The sequence below is a fragment of the Hyperolius riggenbachi genome, chromosome 7 (assembly GCF_040937935.1).
Source record: "Hyperolius riggenbachi isolate aHypRig1 chromosome 7, aHypRig1.pri, whole genome shotgun sequence".
Classification (NCBI taxonomy): domain Eukaryota; kingdom Metazoa; phylum Chordata; class Amphibia; order Anura; family Hyperoliidae; genus Hyperolius; species Hyperolius riggenbachi.
In genome coordinates this window covers 237,545,866-237,566,672 of record NC_090652.1, presented here as the reverse complement: position 1 = coordinate 237,566,672, position 20,807 = coordinate 237,545,866, and the positions used below count along the sequence as shown (strand labels likewise).

The 20,807-nt window shown below is 41.7% G+C and overlaps 1 protein-coding gene across 2 annotated transcripts in view; it reads left to right on the top strand.

Moving 5' to 3' along the window:
* The window catches only part of ITPRID2 (ITPR interacting domain containing 2), a 146,029-nt gene that overhangs the window by 107,152 nt on the left and 18,070 nt on the right, over positions 1-20,807 (top strand). For both annotated transcript variants that reach the window (XM_068245416.1, XM_068245417.1), the window contains exons 10-16: positions 645-730; positions 4,910-6,115; positions 14,890-14,970; positions 15,822-15,949; positions 17,142-17,292; positions 17,386-17,454; positions 19,272-19,703. In XM_068245416.1, the coding sequence (XP_068101517.1) occupies positions 645-730; positions 4,910-6,115; positions 14,890-14,970; positions 15,822-15,949; positions 17,142-17,292; positions 17,386-17,454; positions 19,272-19,703 (2,153 nt within the window). The remainder of the gene's footprint in view (positions 1-644; positions 731-4,909; positions 6,116-14,889; positions 14,971-15,821; positions 15,950-17,141; positions 17,293-17,385; positions 17,455-19,271; positions 19,704-20,807) is intronic.

Here is a 20,807-nt window from a genome sequence, read left to right as displayed (position 1 = left end):
TGAGCCAAACTTTGCGCGCGCATACGCACAGCGCAATGCGTGCGGTGCGCCCATTTAGCCCTATGGGTGCTGCACGCGGAATTGCACGCGCAAAACTTTGCGCGCGATCACCAGCACAAAGCGGTGCTAACTCAGCGGCACAAAGGTTATCACGCCTAAAGTCTTTTAGGTGTGATAACTTGGTTATCACCGCTTTGTGAATCAGGCCTAAAATCATCAAAAGCCATTTTATAATTTGTTAATTATTCTTTGTTGCTTTTCTTTATATAAATGTGCTTCAGTTTCCTCCAACTGCTTATACACCTAGATTGGTAATTTGGTGTGTGATGTGGACATAAGATTGGGAGCCGCTTTGACAGACTGTCAATGATCTGATAGGCTTTACTTTTTGTGACAGCCTTCAATGGAATTGGCAGCCCTGTATAAATATAAAGTGATTTTTTGAGACTTTATATTTTTAGGATCATAAAATGTCCACGTTCTGGATTAATATTCTTTCTAAGAGCATAATGTAGAATTGTGTTATCAGCTTGAGTAAGACGTTTTGTTTTTGTGACAATATGCAATTCTTTGTAGAGATTACGGCATTGAGAATTCTTCTCTGTGAACAGAGGCCTGTGCCAATGTCCTTTCTATCTTTACAGATAATCTGCTGAGAACTGCAAGCCAGCATTCTGATAGCAGTGGATTTGCTGAAGACACATCGGGTGACTTAACAAATAACCTTCCGGTAAGAACTTGTTTCGGTATCTTTCACAGCACTGTAACGTCGTCTACTCCTTGCAGCACAGGTACATGGATCCAAGAGGATCCATGTACCTGTTGTAAACATGCACAAATGTTGTGCAGGTTTACAACATATGTTGTAAACATGCAAAAGTTATTTTATAGTATACCCTGAGGTGACACGTGACATGAGATAGACAGGTGTATGTATAGTGCCAAGCACACCAATGACTATGCTGTGATGCTTTTTTTTCTTTCTCTGCCTAAAAGATTTAAAAATCAGGTATGCAAGTGACAGTTTCTTTCAGAGTCAGGACTGGGTCAAACTAAAGGCCCATACACACGTCGGATTTCCGCGAACGACGGGTCGTTTGAACGTCCCGTCGTTCGCCCGCTAAATCGAGCGTGTGTACAGACTGTCGTTCGCTTGATGAGGGTGAGCTTGAGCGATCCGCCTGGCGGATCGCTCAAACTCACCCTTATCAAGCGAACGACAGTCTATACACACGCACGATTTAGAGGGCGGACGGGGCGTTCAAACGACCCGTCGTTCGTAGAAAACCAACGTGTGTATGGGCCTTACAGCATAACCCTCACTGATAAGGGAATACAGCCATAAAATACTTTCCTAGCAGAAAATGCCTTCTGAGAGCAGAAAAGAGATAAAGGGGGTCAATAGTTCATAATTTGAGCTCTGGCATACTTCAGTGAATGTGTCGCTGATCAGAAACAAGTAAATGGTAACAGTAAGAACTTAAAAAGTAGATTTAAATATAAAATAAATCTGTGGGATATCTAAAAAGGTCATTTCTAGAAGAAAGAGGATAGAGGCAATTGTTTATCACATCGGTTAATTTTCACGTCGGGTGTCCTTTCATTAAATGTGATTTTCCTCAGGAATTTTTCCTCACCTCCTGACCCTATGATCTAAGTCAGTCAAACTCTTCCATCTCTCCTTTCAAACTAACACTGCTACCAAATGTTTGTTTTTAGTTGAGGATGGTATGTAATGGGATAATAACTTCCTTTTACGTTCTGAACTGCCTGGGTGTGGGGAAATCTCTCCCACAGACAGCTATAAACCCGCTCCTCCCATTTATTCGCCAATACCTTTATCGCTAGTTATCACACCAAAATGATCTCTATATTGTTTTTGTGTGGGATAAACTAGGCTTTCTTTGAGTGGTACTTTTTGCTAAGAATTATTTTATTTTATAAGGGGAAAAATAATAAAAAAAAAAAATCATCATTTCTCAGTTTTCAGCCATTATAGGTTTAAAACAAAATGTGCTATCCTAGATAAAACCCACACATTTTATTTGCCCATGTGTCCTGGTATTTACAACCTTTAGATTAAGTCCCTAGTACACTGTATGGTGACAATTATGTATTTGGAAATAAAGGGGTATTTTCTGTTCATTTTGTGTTTCTTTATACTATATCAATAATTAGAAGCAAAATAAATTATTTGCAAAAATAACAGTAATATACCCTCATGACATGCATATTAAGGGTCCCTAAATTTAATTACTAATACACAATATTTTGTATTCATATTATAATGTATATGAGTGTATTTTTACTTTTTGACCACACTTTAATTTTTATTTTTATTTTTTTTTATTTTTTTTACTGTGAATAGTACACGGGAAGGGTGTATGTGTTTTTTACTTTCACTTTGAGAATGAACACCAGCATCTTGCTGATGTCAGATTTCATTAGTTACAGGCACTTTAATCATGCCTGCAAGCAACGAGCTAAGTAAACTGCTGTGCATATGTACACACCTGGCGTTTAAGTGAAGTTTTCAGGGGTGTATATATGCATAGTAGTTGCAGGGAACTGGTTACATTTATCACAAATGGCGTTCGCTTTACTGATGGGCAGATGAATCACTGTGAAATGCTTGTTGGTTGTGAAGTAAGCAGGAGCAAAACCTGGGCTCCCAGAGTGCTCTGGGGAAGAAGGCTGTGTGACATCATAGCCTAGGCTAAACATCGCTGGGGGAGCAGGGCTACAAACCAATATACAGTAATATTAGACAGGGTAATGGGTAAAACTGGTTATCCTGAATAATGAATTACGTTCTATTATATGTAATTTTACCTTCTTAAAACAGAAGGTATTTGCAATAATTCAGAATTAAGTGAGCAACTGTGGTCTTCCATGATGCCTCACTCCCGATTATGCAAATCCTTTCTTTATGCCCCTGAAAGCCAGGCACACATCCAGAACATTTTACAGAGCCACATCAACCCAACATACAGCTGGTTTTGGACTTTGTGGTCCTCATCAGTGCATGGCATGGATTGATATGGCTCTATGGGATAGGGCTTGGACCAATACTAAGGAATACCCAAACAGCTCATGCTGATCGAAAACCACCTGGAAGTTATAAAAGGCTGAAAGAGTAAAAAAAAGCCCTCTATCAAAAACCAAAGCTAAATATAATTTGCCCTCTGAAAACAAGGTATGTGGGATAAAATGTATTAGGTACGAACACTTTTTTTTTATTCAGTGTAAAGTACTGTATATCCTGCCCAGTAACACCGCAGCAGCTCTGATAGTGATGATAGCCAGTGTTGTTTCTGTGGGTTGAATTTAAAGGACCACTATTGTCAAAAAAAAAAAAATTTGTAAAATTTTAAATACATATAAAATGTACATTTCTCACAGAGTAAAATGCACTTTAACTTTTTATTGACCGCTCCATGCCAATTGGCGTGGACATGGCAGCAGCCCCAAGATCTCCTGACGCCTATGACAGCCGATCGCACTGATTGGCTGGCGGGGGGAGGGAGGGGGGGGGGGGTAGGGTAAAAAAAAAAGCAGATTTACTAGAAAATAAATGAAATATTAAATAAAAAAAAAAACCCATCCTGGGAGCAATCATAGCCCGCCAACAGAAAGCTCTGTTGGTGGGCAGAAAAGGGAGGGGGGGAATCACTTGTGTGCTGAGTTGTGCGGCCCTGCAGCAAGCCCTTAAAGCTGCGGTGGCCTTAATTGTAAAAAATGTGCCTGTTCATTAGGGGATTTAAGACCGTGGTCCTTAAGTGGTTAAATTATCCCTTTCTTATGTTGTCACTTACAGTAGGTAAGATAGATCTGACAGACTTTGGACTAGTCCATCTCCTCATGTGGGATTTGTATTCGCTTTATTTTTTACAAATCCACTCCCTGGAAAGGATCCATACAAAGATGTCGGCCAGCTTCCCTACTCGTTTGCACTCTATTTTGGCAGTTGAACTGAGCAACTGCTGTTCAGAAAGAAAAAATAACTGAGATTCCCCCATGAGGAGCATGACTAGTCCAAGTCACAGCGACATAGGAAAACCGTAATTTATAATGCATTTTACTCTGGGAGAAATGTATATTTATCCGTATTTTACGAATTGTACATTTGACAATTTTTGAGGGTCCTTTGATATACCGTATTTTTTAGGAACATGACACACTTTTTCTCCCCCAAAATAGGGAGAAAAAGTCACTACGTCTTATATTCTAAATACAGGGAGTCCCCAACCTTTTAATGTGTGCCAATATAAACTGCTGTCTTGTCAGGGATTCCCTGTATTGTACCCATGTCTCCTCCGCTCCACAGTGTCCTCCCCCTACTTCTCAATAAATCAAAGCTGCAGCAGCATGGGTCACCTAATTCATCAGAGCCCGTGGCAATCAGAGACCTCTCCTCTGGCTCACAGCTCCTCTGTACTATAAGTTGAACCTAGGTTTAGAGGGCTGCAACCAAGGGGGGGGGGGGGGGGGCAACCTTTGGGGAAGCACAAAAACTATACTTGGTGCGTCCATGGTCTAGGAGCATCTTGTACATGTTCTTCCTCAATTATTGTGTCCCCATGTGTCCCCCTTCTCTCCTCCCTGCCATGGGGAGAGAAGGACACATGGGGACAGAAGGGGGACATAATAATTGGGGAAGAACATCTACATGACGCACATCCTAGACCATGGACGCACCAGGTTTAGTTTTTGTGTTGTTGTTTTTTTCCCTCCTCAGTTTCAGCCCTCTAAACCTAGGTTCATCTTATAGTACAGAGTCTTAGATTCACAAAAAATATGGTAGATACTCTGCAGATCCTAGTGCCTGTTTAGTTTTTTGCTTTATTTTTTGCTTTTTACCTTTTTAAATTTCTTTAACTTACCAGTTATGTTTTCTTTGGCTTTACAGGCTCAAGACTCTTTGCAGACAATGGGAAGTAGTGCCGACAGCTGTGACAGTGAAACAACAGTAATGTCCATTGGAGAGGACATGAGGACGCCACGTGGATTTGATCAACAAGAATCTATTGACTTGGACCTCGATGATGAGTTCCTAACTCCTGTCGACTTAGGAAGAAAAGCATTTTTTGACGATAAAGATATAAAGGAACACCTCCTAAATCTCAGCTCGCAAAGCAGTACTCAAAACGAGGACCACAAGTCTAGTATGACTATAACTCCCGTGGCAGAAACTGATCAAGATACAAGTGAAAAACATTTACTGGTACAGCAGGAATGTCCAGCTGATAGTGAGCTGGAAACACAGAGTGAATATGAAGCAGTTTCTTACACCACACACCACATTTCCGAAACATTGGACAGTTTCTCGGACTATGGCGGTTATGCTGGTTTTAGAAGAACTGATTCCAGTTCTTTGGATCGTGTTAATGTAGCGCTACAAAGGGCTCAAAAGAAAGTGTATGGCTCTTCTGAGGCTATAGCACCAAGGACTGGTCGTAGTACGATCACCTCGAAAGACCTACTGAAACGGAGACACAAGTTGTCCAACTCTGGATACCCGTTGAGGAGGGTTCAGTCTCTGCCTACTCCGGTTTTAAGTCCAGTGAGAGTAGTATCTAAAGTGAATATTGTCTTAAATTCTGGCAAAGCTACTGTGTGCAGCCCCCCATCGTTTTCCTATAAGTATAATCCAGATGAAGAAGGTTTCTTGGAACAAATTGGTGAATTAGACACTACGCATAAGTCTACTGTCTTCAAGCCCCCTGTATCGGATGCTAGGGAAGTGCAAAAAAGCAACCAGGGGCATGTAGTTGAAGAACATATTCCCAGACCGCAGTCCTGCACTATGCAAGCCCCGTCGCATCGCTCCCATTCTTCCTGCTCTCTGCACTCCCTGCAGTATGACTGGCATGATAGGCCGCTGTGTGATCATGCAAGAGCATGGAGCACTCACAGTGTCCCCAATGTCTCTGGTGCTGCCTATGGTTCCGTCATGTCTCCATATTCCTGTCCTAACCAGAGGTTTTCCTGTGGATCGCCTCAGAGATCCTGTTCCGGGTGTAGTCTGCCTATGAGCTGTGCTCCTTCCACTACTGAAATGCAGCTACGACGGGTCCTACATGACATCAGGAGCTCACTACAAAATCTTTCACAGGTAATGAAGTTCTTATCAGTGCTACAGAAATATGCTCCCCTTCCTGTTTCAATTGCAACCTGAATATAAAGACTGCTATGCCTTCCCGAAGCGACAGCAGCAGTTTTGAAAATCATTTCATGTTATAGGGTTTGTGCACATATTCACATTGCGTTGCTTTCTGTGGCAGGTCTCGCCCCGTTCAGACTGAATAGTACAGCACTGTGCATGAAACTGCATGCAGTAGTGCACCCAGGGTTGGTTTAAGCCACACGGGGCCCTAGGGCAAAAGTAACTCGAGGGCCCCCATGGAAGTCAGTTCCCGGGCCCCCGGCTGGACTTGCCAGGTGGCCTCCCCCAACTGTTCCCCGTGGCCTCCATTCAGCAGTTTAGCTGCCTTGAAATCTCTCACCTGTCCTGGTGGCTGCTCCATCCCGACAGAGGACTTCAGCCCAATTGTTTGCATCTTCTCCATCTGGCGCATGTTAAGTAGCATGCGCCGTGCATAGAGTAGAGGTAGGCAGTGTGGCTGAGGACTGAGATCGGGATGCAGCAGTCACCGAGACAGCTGTGATATTTCAAGGCAGCTGAGCTACTGAACATGCAGGGCCACAGGAAGCAGTTGGGGAAGCCACCTGAAGGCTCTGGTGGCAGAGGGCCCCTGGAGCGATCAGGGCCCTTTGGCAATTGCCCCCTTTGCCTCAGTGGCACCGCAAACTATGAGTGCGCCCATCAGACCATGTTATCTAGTCCCAGTCTGATGGCCTTGCATATTGCACAATGAGAGTTGCTGAAATCGGCACAAATTCCCAGTCCTTAATAATGAATATTGGGGTGTGTCTAAGCTAACTTTCCATTATGCTTTTCAGAGAATTAGCTGTATAGCTGTGAACTAGTCAGCACTAGCCGGATTTATTTATTTTAACTTTCACACAGGCTTCTATAAAAGCCTCAATTACATTCGTTATCCATATTACATTAATAATTACCGCTCCCACTTTGAGGTGGGAATTATACACTAATGGAAAAGATCCCACTTACAATGGTATCTAGCATGTGCCCCTCACTCCTACATGACTGTGTAACTAAAGGGGAAGTGTTTAAACTGGCTGGAAGTGACCAGGCAGATTATTTTGCAAAAAATAGATTTTACTAGACTTGTGCACAGGGCTGAGGAGTCGGTGTAAAAAATAAAAAAAATCTGACTCCTCAGTTTACGAAACCACCGACTCTGACTCTAGGGACCCAAAATGACTCTGTCTCCTTAGTCTAATACTTACCAGGGCTTTGGATTTGGTACAAAAATCATCCGACTTCTACTCTTCAGTTTATAAAATCACTGACTCCATCTCCAGGTACCCAAAATTGCTCCTACTCCTCGACTCAGACTCCACCGTCCTTCTTATGCATAACTAATTTACAATGAAGTTCTATTAAATGCATACCAAAAACTTATATAGGTCCAAATGTTTACCCAGCAGTATAACACAGGCTGTAATAAGGATGGTGTGTCTCAGGTTACAGTGACTTTGTCTCTGTGAAAGCTGCCTTGCTTTGCTCTGAGCTGTTGGTGAGATGGAAGTGATTCATCCATATGTTATATGCATAAATCCAGCATCAATTTGGATGTGAACCTGTGGAATTAATGTGTCATTGCAGTGAAGCAGCCAGAATGTGATAGGATTCAATACATTTTATCCCCTGCTTTGTCCAGGCGTATGAACCAGTAGGGGCTGATTTAGATGGACGGCTGCTGGCATCCATCCTTGTGATTTAATGCCGGGATCCACCGCGTCCCACATTGAGATTAAAAGAAGTAATCATCTCCATGCATTTACAATCAGTTGCTAGCGATTGTGCGAAAGCCACAGTCTATTGATTTTTCCGAGGTGCTTCTAGCGCTGTTTGTGGTTCCATATCAGAGTCAGAAATATCTTTAATCGCAAAGCACGACTGAGTCATGCCCAGAATTGGGTTTGGCACGTACAATTGCTCCAAATTGGTAGTACAGCAGCATAGCATAAATTAACATCCTACAACACAACATAAGAATAGATAGTACAACAAGCTGATGCTACGTACACACATGCGACAACGATCGTTCGTTGAGAACGACGAACGAACTTTTAATTGATGAAAGAACGACCTAAGTAAAGTTAGTTTTAAAAGGTGTGTAACGATCTGATCGTTAGAACGAACGTTACATCACGTAAAGCAACTATTGCGCCTGCGCATAAAAATGAGAAGTTTCACGGAGAAATTGTGAAATGCGCATGTCAAGCCTAGTACGAACGACCGTTTCCAACGATGTACTACTTTTGCAAACGATCGTCGTTGGTTAAAATCCGCCGAGACAGAACTTTCTTTTGTAGCGATTTGGCTCGTTCGTCGTTTGCTTTAATAGTCGGTGATTCGTTTTTTGTAACGATCGTCGTTGGTAAAGATCAGGGAACGATCGTTACAAACGACTATAGTCGCATGTGTGTACGCACCTTTAGGCTAGAGTGGTATCTGGAGTGACCAATTTGCACTAGATAGTCTAGTTAGTGAGTCAATCAATTTGATAGCCCCAGCCGGGGAATGGGAGTGAGCATTAAAGGTGGGAGAGCCTGAAGCGTTATCCCCCCTAGGGGCTCAAAATGCAACAACTGTACTACAGGAACCGATGCAAAACGATTTTATGTATGGTAGCGAGCCACCGCACTATGCCGAAAAATTTTAAAATTTAAAATATGTGCAAACGTAGACAAATAAGAAGTACATTTTTTCCAGAGTAAAATTGGCCATAAATTACTTCTCTCCTATGGTAGGAAGTAGGTAGTAGAAATCTGACAGAAGCGACAGGTTTTGGACTAGTCCATCTCGTCATAGGGGATTCTCAGCAAGGCTTTTATTCTTTATTAAGATATTCCTTAAAAAGGAATTAAGCAATGACGCTGGACAGCCTCCCCGTGCTCGTTACACAGTTTTTTGGCAGTTGGACAGAGCAACTGCCATTCACTAAGTGCTTTTGAAAATAAATAAATCCCTGAGAATCCCCCCATAAAGAGATGGACTAGTCCAAAACCTGTCGCTTCTGTCAGATTTCTGCTACCTACTGTAAGTGATAGCAACATGGGAGAAAAGTAATTTATGTCTCATTTTACTCTGGAAAAAATGTACTTCTCTTTTGTATATGTTTGCACATTTTAAAATTTTACAATTTTTCACCATAGTGCCCCTTTAACCATATGAACCTGTCCTAAGATGGAGAAAGGAGAGCTTTGGGTATCTTACTACAAGCCATTTACATTTGCCATGTTTTACAGGAAATGTCCTAATAAAGTTGTTGCAGCTGCAGATAGAAGATTAAAACATTGAATGGCACTCTGTTACAACATGGTGTATATAGTCAACCAAGCTTCAAACATTTTCCAAAACAATAACATTTGCATCAAACATAAAAATGTAATAAAATTAATACAAATTAAAATTTGCATCTCACTGAACATCTGTACTGATTTTATCTTTTGTAGATCTTCGTACTAAAGTAGAGTAGCCCTTTAAATACTATTGATACAGATCCTTTGCTATATGCTGGACTGCTTTAGACTTTTTCCTTTTCCATGAATCTATTTTTGAGCTTATATACATTTTGCTATGCTAGCATTAAACCTTAACACTGCAGCTTGCATCAGGACATATTGAAGAGTACTTTACAATTGATGGGAATTTCTATTTCCATTTAGTAATGTTTGATGGGAATGTTTAGCTTTCCTGATACCCGTATGGGTTCCTTCCTCCAATCTCAGCAGAATGTACAGCTCACTGCCAATCTCACCTTAGAGACCACACACGTGGTACACGTAAAAGCCAAACTATAAATAGTAATTTTGTTCCCAGCTGCTCCATTGCTGCGTATGCCTTGTCTGTCCAGGAAAATATACATTTATCGACCTCCTTCTTGCATGACAAACTGTATTTACATGAAGCTGCGGGGATATGTTTAGAACTATAATTTGTTGTATTTTTAGTATTTCTATTCTTAAAAAGCACATGGACAAAATTAAGGTTGGACTGTTGGGAATACCGCAAAATAGATTCAGTTTAGCCCATCTTGTATCCCTCATAAATACCACAGCTGGATCAGTCACCAGTTTCTCCACTACGGTTCTAGAATCCCATGATGCATTTGGTTGGATATTGAATAGGCATCACATGTTATTCATACCTACAAAAAAATCTGTGTTAGAATTATTCTTCTGAATCTCTCAAGCTTAAAGTGAACCAGAGATGAAGCACCCTCATGTGTTTTACCATATATCAATGGGAACGTTAGAGAAAACACCTACCCTGCTCTCTGTTTCATTCTTCACTGCTCAGCCAGCTTATCAGCCCTGATAAAATCCCAGACTGAGCATTCAGTCTGGCTTTGCTCAGGAATCCATATACCTGAGTCATTATAGCAGAGCCAGAAGGGGGCAGGCTTGGGCTTGAAAAGACATCAGAGAAGACAGACTCTGCTATAATGATTCCTGAGCAAAGCCAGACTGAATGCTCAGTCGGGGATTTTATCAGGGCTGATAAGCAGGCTGAACAGTGAAGGATTAAACAGAGAGCAGGGTAGGTGTTTTCTCTGTCCCCACTGATATATATGGTAAAATTAAATACATGAGGGTGCTTCGTCTCTGGTTCACTTTAAAGTGCTTTACATTTAAACATGCCTAAAATGGGGTTCTAGTAAATATTGCCATCTACCTGCATTATTTATTTTATCTCGATAACCGTCCCAGTACGTAGATCGAAAACCGCTAAGCTCTGTACACATGCTAGACCGGGGTTGTTGGGAACGAACAATGAGCATCATGTCAGCAGAGAATAAAAAAAAAAAGTTTGTGTTCATATGATACCGTAATTGGTTTTAGTCGTCCGTGTCACACGATGGCAAATGATCAATCCATTTAATAAAAACCTGAGATGAGGTAGAATGCTCCAAGCCACAGAAGCCCAATGGGGCCATGAATGTGCGGCTAAGCGCAACTTCAGTGATATATCGTGCGTCAAGCGCATGATTGGAGCCATCCGGGAAGACTCCAAGGAAATGATTGGCCTGAAGAGGCTAGAGGAAGCCCCAGATACGTATTTTTTTTTTTTTTTTATAATAACCCATCTCGGGTACACTTTAACCACTTTACCTCCCTTGCTACGCTTATCTACTCCCCACAAAACTTTACTTGAAGCTCAGGGGAGTAGATAGGCGTACTTGTGGTAAACAGTGTGCTGTATGCCCAATAAGCTATCTGATTATGTATATAGGGTATCATTTTAACCGTGACAAGTGAGAGAATAGATTTTGTGGTGTTTGACAACTGAGGGCTAAGTCATGTGATTTTTTTTTTACTGGAAAACTGAATGAAAAGCAATAAAACTGTTGTTTTCATGTACTCTGTACCCCCAAAGAAATACTTGTAAAAAAAAACAAAAGTGACAGCATTGAAAAGAGAATACATAGTTACCCTAGGGACTTAGCTTTTAAAATATGTATGCCATGAGAGTGTATTACTGTTAATCATGAAGATAAGGGCTTTTAATTACTGATAGAGTACAATGAGAAAACAAAAAACACAAACCAGAAACTAATATATTATCGCCATACATTGTACTAGGAACATTATTTAAATGTTGAGATAACCAGGACAAATTAGCAAATACAATGTGTGGGTTTTACCTGTGGTAACATTGTTTATTTGAAAACTATAGTGCATGGAAATGGAGAAATAGTGTATTTTTTCTTTTTTTTTCTCATTTTTCCCTTTAAAATGCACAGATAATAGCATAATTACTAAAAGCAAATATCACCCTCACAAAGCATAATTTGTGGCAAAAAAAACAAGATATAGATCATTTACATCTGATGAGTAGCAATAAAGTTATTGGTGAATGAATGGGAGGAGCGCTGAAATGTGAAAATTGCTCTGGTTTTTAAGCAAAAAACCCTGTGGTGCTGAAGTGGTTAAATACTCACGTGTTGCACTTTCATGTCCTCATTTTTGCACTTCTGTTAAAGTGAACCTCCAGACTAAAAATCTACTTAGCAGCACTGAAAAGGCTTGGTTTTTCTTTCACAGGTTCACAAACTTTGTTTTTCATACCGAAGCCTAATTTTCAGCTGCTTAGAAGCTAAGCTCCGCCCCATCAAAGTAATAAAAATAGGGAAAACCGAGAGCCCAATATGGTGTAGTATGTTGAAAACAGAGGGTAAATGATCAGTGAAAAAAGATATACTCACAAACGTGAGTTACCACTCAGGCAACCACTGTATATGCAGGTGAGGAGATTACGCCTGTCCTCACTCAGGGTTAAGAAGTCGCTCTCTGTAGATACGGAAACAAAGGGGTAGGTCACCCCTCCACCTGGGGTGGACACAGTATAGCTGTATGAGAACAAAGGCACCAGCAGAATAAAAAAAGGATAAAAACTTTAAAGTTTGCTTGGAGGAAGCGGTGGAGTTACCTCCAGAAAGCAGACACGAAAGACTGTCTGAATAATAACAAACACATTTATTATATGGTACCCCAAAGATGCAACGCGTTTCGCAGGCAACACTTGCTTCATAATGCAATAAAGTGGGGACAAACTGTGAACAAGAGACAGTAGACAACGCTATAATAATTACTGCACTTAAAAAGGACATAAAATGTACAATATAGTATCAACCACAAAACTGGGCAAGCACCATCAACCACGCAATAACATAATACAGTACTGAGTATAGAGTGTGCAGTAAGGAACTCAAAAATATATGCAGAGACTAAACAAGACAAGTAGTTCCCTCAAAGACCGCACCACTCATCAATAAATGGTAAATTTATCATCTTTATTCAAAAATATTAATAATATTTTTGAATAAAGATGATGAATTTACCATTTATTGATGAGTGCTGCGGTCTTTGAGGGAACTACTTGTCTTGTTTAGTCTCTGCATAAAATGTACAATATTGAGCAATGGTGGGTGGAAATTCATGACCTAGTGATAGTCTGTACTGTGTACACTGAATTAATAGTAAACATATTTTATCCAGTAGCATCTAAATTTCAATGAAGCAGCCCTTGGATGCTACTGAATAAAATCATGATCTTCCTTTTAATTGGTGGCTGGCGCCTCTGTTCTCATACAGCCCAATCAAAGAAAACTGCCTGGGCATTTTTCCCCTGATGCTGTGCAAAGCATGATGGGATTTCTGATGATGTTGTTCTCGTTGCCTAGCAGCTGGGAGGGGGTGATCAGGACAGTTGGAACTGTGTCTCATGCTCCCTGTCACCTCCTTTCAACCAAAAAGATGGCTGCCATCATGAAATCCCAATGCTTTGCCTGTTCTTTTAAAACAGGGTGGGTAAGAGGTTACATTTCCTATTTTAATTAACATAACTAATGCAACTTAATGACAGTATGTTTGTTTAGGCTAAAGTTCCTCTTTAACGAGCCAATCGGGAGAGCGTCGTTGTGCAATCACTGAATTCACCTGTGCTTCATCATCATTTGCTCATCACTAACAGTCAGGGAACACTCATTTTCTGAGGACCACAGTCTAGTGTGTGTACAGAGCTTTACACTGCCTGCTAGTAAATTGACTCTTAAAGGGAACCCAAGATGAGAGGTATTTGGAGGCTGACATATTTATTTCCTTGTAAACCACGCCAGGTGCCTCTCAGCCCTGTTGATCTTCTGGCATAAGCTGTGTCTGAGTCAAAACCCTGGAACAAGCAGGGTAAAACCTGAGTCAGAGTACCTAATCTGCTGCATGCTTGTTCAGGGCCTATGGCTAAATGTATTGGAGACACAGGATAAGGAGGACTGCCAGGCAACTGGTATTGTTTGAAAGGAAATAAATATGGGCAACCTGCATATTCTTCGCACCTCAGGTTCCCTTTAAGTTCATTATCTCTCCACCACTGAAGTGCTGATGGCATCTGCAAGCACTGAGTGTGGAAATATATTGACTTGAAGCGCTTGAGAGCTGCAGCCACTAAGGGCATGCTCAATAAGTCACCATGCAGTCTTATGGAGCATTGCCCAAGGACCCCTTACTGAATAGGTACTGGCTTACTGAATAGAGGTACAGCCAAGATTAAAACCCTGGTCTCCTATGTCAGAGTGACCTTAACCAATACACTACCCAACTACTCCTATTTCAAGTGCATTGTAAGTAATATTGAGCTCAGTTAAGTAGTAGTGGGGCATGTCTAGAACTCGTGGAGAAGAATGTGATTTGTTTGATCAGCTGATAGATTTGCAAAGCCCTGATTTGCTGTGATCACATCCTGCTTTAGCACATGATCATGATTTGCAAATCGGAGACTTTCATTTCTATCAGCTGACCAAACTGATCACATGCGTCTCCATGAGTTCTCCTAGACATGACCATCACTACAGTTAAATATACATGCTTATGGGTAAAGAAGCAGGCCTTGACCTCCTCTAGAGCATACCTCCCAAGCAGTATCAGAGGTGAGTAGAACCTTACACCAGGCTAATCAGAAACCAGAGAGGAGAACTGGCTAAAGTGGGCTGTGGTCAGTCACATGACTATTTAGCATGCCCTAAAAATGTTGGGGAATTGTTTATTTAAGCCAGTCCATATGAGGCCTCTTGCACGCTACATGCGATTCCAATTCGCAATTTTACATGCAATTACCTATTTTCAGGACACAGCTAAAAATCTGAATTCATTTTCTTAAAATATTAGTATCTGAAAAAATGATCCAGTTGGATATAACAAAATTCTAAGTTCCATCTGGATTTCTTTCTCCCACAGCATCCTGTAATGCGGGGGGCAGATATGTCTTCGATTGGTGGTTATAATACTCAGAGGTCGTCCATCTTATCGCTTTATGAAGTGAGTTCATTTTTCATGTTATAGCATGTATGGTACTCCTTTATTAATGACTGTGTTGGTCATGTAGACTGCAGTGTGCAGAACAGCATCTCACACACCCTTTGACACATATGTATTTGTTAGGGGTAATCCATAATTGTATATACAGGGAGTCACTGACTTACCAACACCCAAGGTATGAATTACTTTCTGCCTGTGCTACCCCAGCGTTTGTCTTACCTGCTCTGGGTGCCTCTGATGAGCCGCTTTTTCTCACTTTTTTTTTTTTTTTTTTTTTACCGCTTCTCACTCTGACAGCTCCCACTAGTTCTGGCTTCTCCTGCTTGTCACATGTAATGATGCAATCAGGAGAAGCTGGCACTAGGGGGAGCAATGAGGATTAGAGGAGGTTGCTCACTACTGGAGCAGGTGAGCGAAGCGCTGCTTCTGCTGCCCGATAATCTGCAGTTGAGGGGGGGGGGGGGGGTGAGTGGAGAGAGGCACCAAGAGTGACAGACGTAGGCACAAGAGGGACACAGAGAATATTTTCATTTATGGATATACTATGAATAGCACCCATGAAGAACACATACTGTGTTTCGAGAACCTAGACTAGCTAGACATGGGCAAACTTGGCCTTCCAGCTGTTAAGGAACTACAAATACCACAATGCATTTGCCTGTATGAGTCATGATTGTGGCTGTCAGACTCCTGCAATGCATTGTGGGACTTGTAGTTCCTCAACAGCTGGAGGGGCAAGTTTGCCTATGCCTGACCTAGACTCTACATGACATATTCTACATAGCTATATACTGTATACTAGTTAGTATTTGTACAAGACATTTGCTTTAATGTATATTTATTTTTTTCAGAATACTTTCCAAGAGCTTCAGATAATGAGAAGAAGTTTAAATCTCTTCCGCACACAAATGATGGATCTCGAGTTGAATATGTTACGGCAGCAGACTATGGTTTATCAGCATCTGACAGAAGATGAGAGGTGTGTGTTACCTTGTAGGTCACATTAAAAGAGATGTTAAAATTGTGTCAACGTTCCATTTCTATTGTCTGACATTTAGAGGAAGTTGTATATAAAATAAAAAAAAACAAAAACCTTGTGCCTTTATATAAGCTCACAATCTATACACAGCCCAAACACTGCAAGCTTCAGTCACTTTTTCACAGCTTCTTTTGTATACATCTCCCTCTAGTGGGCAGAAATTGAGATAAAAATATTTTTAGAGAAATACTTACGATAGGTTTGTAGGAAAAGTTTCATATGCTTTTATTATTTTTTTTATTTTTTTTAAACAAACGTAAGGTGGCAGTTGCCTGACCGGGCTGACTGACCATTATCACTCCATAAAGATTGATTAGACAGGCTAGATAACCTGTACTGATTACTGTTGAACCCATCTGAAATGAACCTGTTGACTTAAACATTAACAGAGCTAAGCACAAAGCTCCGTACACAACAAGATGAAACTGAGCCGATAATCACTGCCTCTGCTGATCCTCCTGTGCGTACGGCAACCACAGATCAATCTCACCCACTAGGACAGTGACCCATCCTGGCGGATCACAACAGCTGAGGGCATTGCTTTCCCCGTTTACTCTGCCTAGCGTGTGACATCACTCCTTCACCACCATCCCCCCGCATAGAACAGTCAGCCGCGAGCAATGCGTCTGCACAGCCACGGTCCTGAAATATCGCCTGAAGGATCGGTTTACGATCCCTGTTGGGTGACATTGATTGAATGTGTGTATGGGCCTTGAGTGTTTGAAGGCATGCATAAATAATGATCTGAGCAGCTATAAGGCGGGGTTCTCACTATGTAGGAGTATTACCATATTACATGTTACTAAAGAGGAAGTGTTCGCAGTGAGTGCTGGTTTCCATTTTGGTCCATTGATATCGGTAGTAGATTCATGTTCCTTATCTGTGTTCCAGTCTGGCAGTACTAATCTCTAGAAGACCACTCATCCCCTGAGCTGGTCAGTCAAAGAGGAAAGACAAGCATGTTACAGAACTAGGTGTGTTGCCCCATGTGATCATAAATGACATCCCACCTCATAAAAGGAAGAGGAGTAAATATATTCTCTGCTTTCCACCAGCTTCAGTGGTGGTTTAGCATAATCGAATCCGGTTTTTGGTTGCACCAAGTCCTAATATGAAGACTTTTCTCTTCCAGGTATGAAGCCGATCAGCTGCAGGGACTGAGGAACTCTGTACGAATAGAACTACAAGAATTAGAACTTCAGCTGGATGAGCGGCTTATGACCCTTGAGGAGCAATTACGTAGCTTTCACATCTCATCACCGTACCAACGTCAGGTGGCTATGGTGAGATATAACATGGTTTTTGATGTTCAATATATTGTAGGACATTAATGTTTTTGTGCTGAAGCTTATAATGTTTTTTTCCTCCTTGTTTAGGGAATGTATGGAGGAAGAGGAAGTACTGATAGCTTGGTATTCACCTCTCCCTTAAATGTCATAGAACCAGTAAGTTACTTATCATGTTTATGTATTCATATATTTATTGTTGTGTGTGTATATTAATTGCTATTGGTGGCTGAGAGTAAAAGATACTTGTTTTTATAGAACTGCAATTTTTCTTAGGGGGAAGGGGGGTGGTTGTTGTGGAGTGGGTTTGGGGGTTGGTCGCTTTCAGTGCCATGTGCAGAAGACCAAGAGGAACTACAGTAATCTAGTACTGCCTATGAATTTTATTTCATAAATGAGTCAAGCCAAAAGCATAGGTGTATTGTAAATGGGCACTTCCATGATGATACAAGTCGCTACAGTACGGTCCTAAAGGTGTGCACACATACACAATGACTGGTGCCTTAAGGGATATGGCTTGATACCTCCATTGACAGTTCTAGGGGTCAATTACTATACAGATGTCTCATCCTCCTATAACAGCGCAATGGGTGTATTGCTATGGGGAACCGTGGAGGGACAATATGCAATGCACGTTGGAGTTGGAGCTGCATCCTGCAGGAGTAGGGAGGAGAACAAGCTCAGGAGACACCTGTACACCTGCTCAATTCTTGGCCGATGTGGCAACAAACGGGCACCTTAGTTGTTTTGCATAGCATTTGTATGCACATTTTTAGCCAACTATTTACTTAGTTCAGATTGTGCTTATTCTATGCTAGTGGGGTGTTGTGCTCACAGCCCATACACAGGTACACCTGTTTAATCTTCCGGTATTAGAAATGTGAGCCGGGAGCACTATAGACTGAAGTCTTGAAGAGGGTAGTCACAGGCAAGCCGGAACCTATTTATCAAGGCTGCATGCAAAGAAAATTAGAGTAAAGCTATATACGATCATGTCCCTCAAGACTATAGTCTGTGGCAACAGTATGGGTGTCCCCCAGCATTATTTATATGTCTGCCATACCTGGCTACTTCACCACCAACTCAAATTGCTGCTGTTGTTCAGCACCTAGATATCCTACATTCCTTCAGTATCCATAAACAAGACCAGACTTCTTGTCTGCCTAGTTCCTAAAACTGTAAACTGAAGCAATCACAAACCATTGTTTTTGGGCTGAGCATCCAATCTGGTTTCAAATGGAGAATGAAACAAGGATACTGACTGTTTCCACTCTCTAAGGGCTGGTGCACACCGAGCGGCTTTTTCAGCGTTTCTGCAGCCGCTTGCGGCTGCGGATACGCTTGGTCAATGTATCTCAATGGGGTGGTTCACACCAGAGCGGGAGGCGTTTTGCAGAAACGCATACTCCCGGGGTGAGGCATTTTTTGGATTTCGGATGCGTTTCTGCCTCAATGTTAAGTATAGGAAAAACGCAAACCGCTCTGAAAAACGCCTGTTCAGAGCGGTTTTGCCGGCCTTTTTGTTACAGAAGCTGTTCAGTAACAGCTTTACTGTAACAATATATGAAATCTACTACACCAAAAACGCTTCACAAAACCGCAAAACGCTAGCTGAAACGCTACAGAAAAATAAGAAAAAGTGGTTCAAAATCTGCTAGCATTTGCGGATCTGCTAGCGGGTTTTGGTGTGCACCAGGCCTAACTGCTCCACATATGCTCCATTTTTCTTTGTTCTTTACCCAACAAGTCAGTGCCACAGTTTTTCAGGTTCTTAGTTCTTGAACTTCACCTTAGTTTCTCCCCTAATATACAGTAATATTAAAAGTTTTTTTGAATTAGTACAGTAATGGCAACACCCATACATGTGAAAACACTGCCTTATTTTTCTGTTTCAGCAAAGTTGTTTAAAATAGTTTAACATTATTATTATTATTATTATTATTATTAAATCTTCCCTCTAAATCTTTCATTTCTAGGTGACTGAACTGATTCGGGAGCAGTCCCACCTGAAGTCAGAGTTGGGTCTGGAAGACAACAGATTGGAATCTGGAGCTGATCGCTGCGATTCTGTTCTGTCACAAGCAGCTTCTGATTCATCTTCTCTTTGCTCTAGCCCAATCCACAAAGTCCGAAAAGGTGCACTAAATATGTCTGACACTGTGGATAGGCCAAAAGCACAGACCTCTCCGAACAAAGCTGTGTATCGTGCCTCTGTGGCTCTAACACCAAGCCCACCGGTAAGACCTGGGGTCAGTTATGGTACTCCAACCGACTTCCCAGAAGAACCAGGAAGCTTTACTCTAGAGTCAACAGAGAATCCTGAGACAGAACATGTGGCATCATTATCTGAGGGTGGTTCCCGCTGGAGTCCCGAAGAAAGCCGAGAACTGCAGCAAGTCATAAAAGAGGTAAGTCACTGGTCCTCACATTACATTTCTTTAGTTGAATGCGTGTTAAATCATGAATGCATTAGGAAGCTGTAAGTATGCTCAGATTGTCTCTTATGGTTAATGGCATTGTAATGCATTACTAATGTTGCCCGCTTGAAAGATCTGTGGACCATCCCTGATGCCTGTTCATAAACACGTACTATTTACCAGATGTATGTACACCGTATACAGCTGCCTATCCAATGGATGGATTAACATCTACTGTCCTTGACTAACTTGTGTGGTCATATGTTCTGGTGAGTCACTTTGCCACATGTGGATGTGAGGTCGTGGGAAAGATCCCCTTCTGTGACATTGGGTATAGCAGCATTGAGGCTCCCTGCACACTGCAAATCCGTTTTCTGATTCAGATTCTGTTTCTCCCTGAATACATTCAACAGAAAAACGGATCAGAAAAAGCAGCATGCAGTAAAGATCAAAAATCGGAATCGGATATAAACACCGATTTAAAAAGCTGAATCGGAAATGCATGCAGTGTGCAAGAGGCCTGACAAAGGGTTACTTATTAGCACTTATTAACTTTATGACACGCAGGATAAGCTTGTTGCCTACTGATCAATGTAGCTACCTGAGGAGATTTATTAGTACAGTTGCTGTCTGTTCATATAGGCTTAAATACCGTATATACTCTCATATAAGCCGACCCACATATAAGCCGAGGTACCCACTGTTCCCTCAGAAACCAGGAAAAAAGTGATTGACTTGTTTATAAGCCCCCTACCCAGTATAGCCCCCTCCACAGTAGCTAGATGTGCACCCAGTACAAATCCGCCACCTCCCCATAGCCAGATGTGCCCCAAGGATGATACATCTGTGTCTCAAGGCCCCACTACATGACGTCATTGATATGAGACACAGCAATTGCCACACAGGAAGAATCCCCGATCATTGGACTGCTGACACATTGCTTGCTTTCTCTGCTTCACAAGCCAGGGGAAACAGGTAGTCTTGCAGCGCATTCTGCACACCATGTTGCAGGGGATGAGCAGCACGGACACAGCAGGGAGCCAGTAACAAAACCTGTTCCACCATCTGTTCTGCTCCACTGACTCGCATATAAGC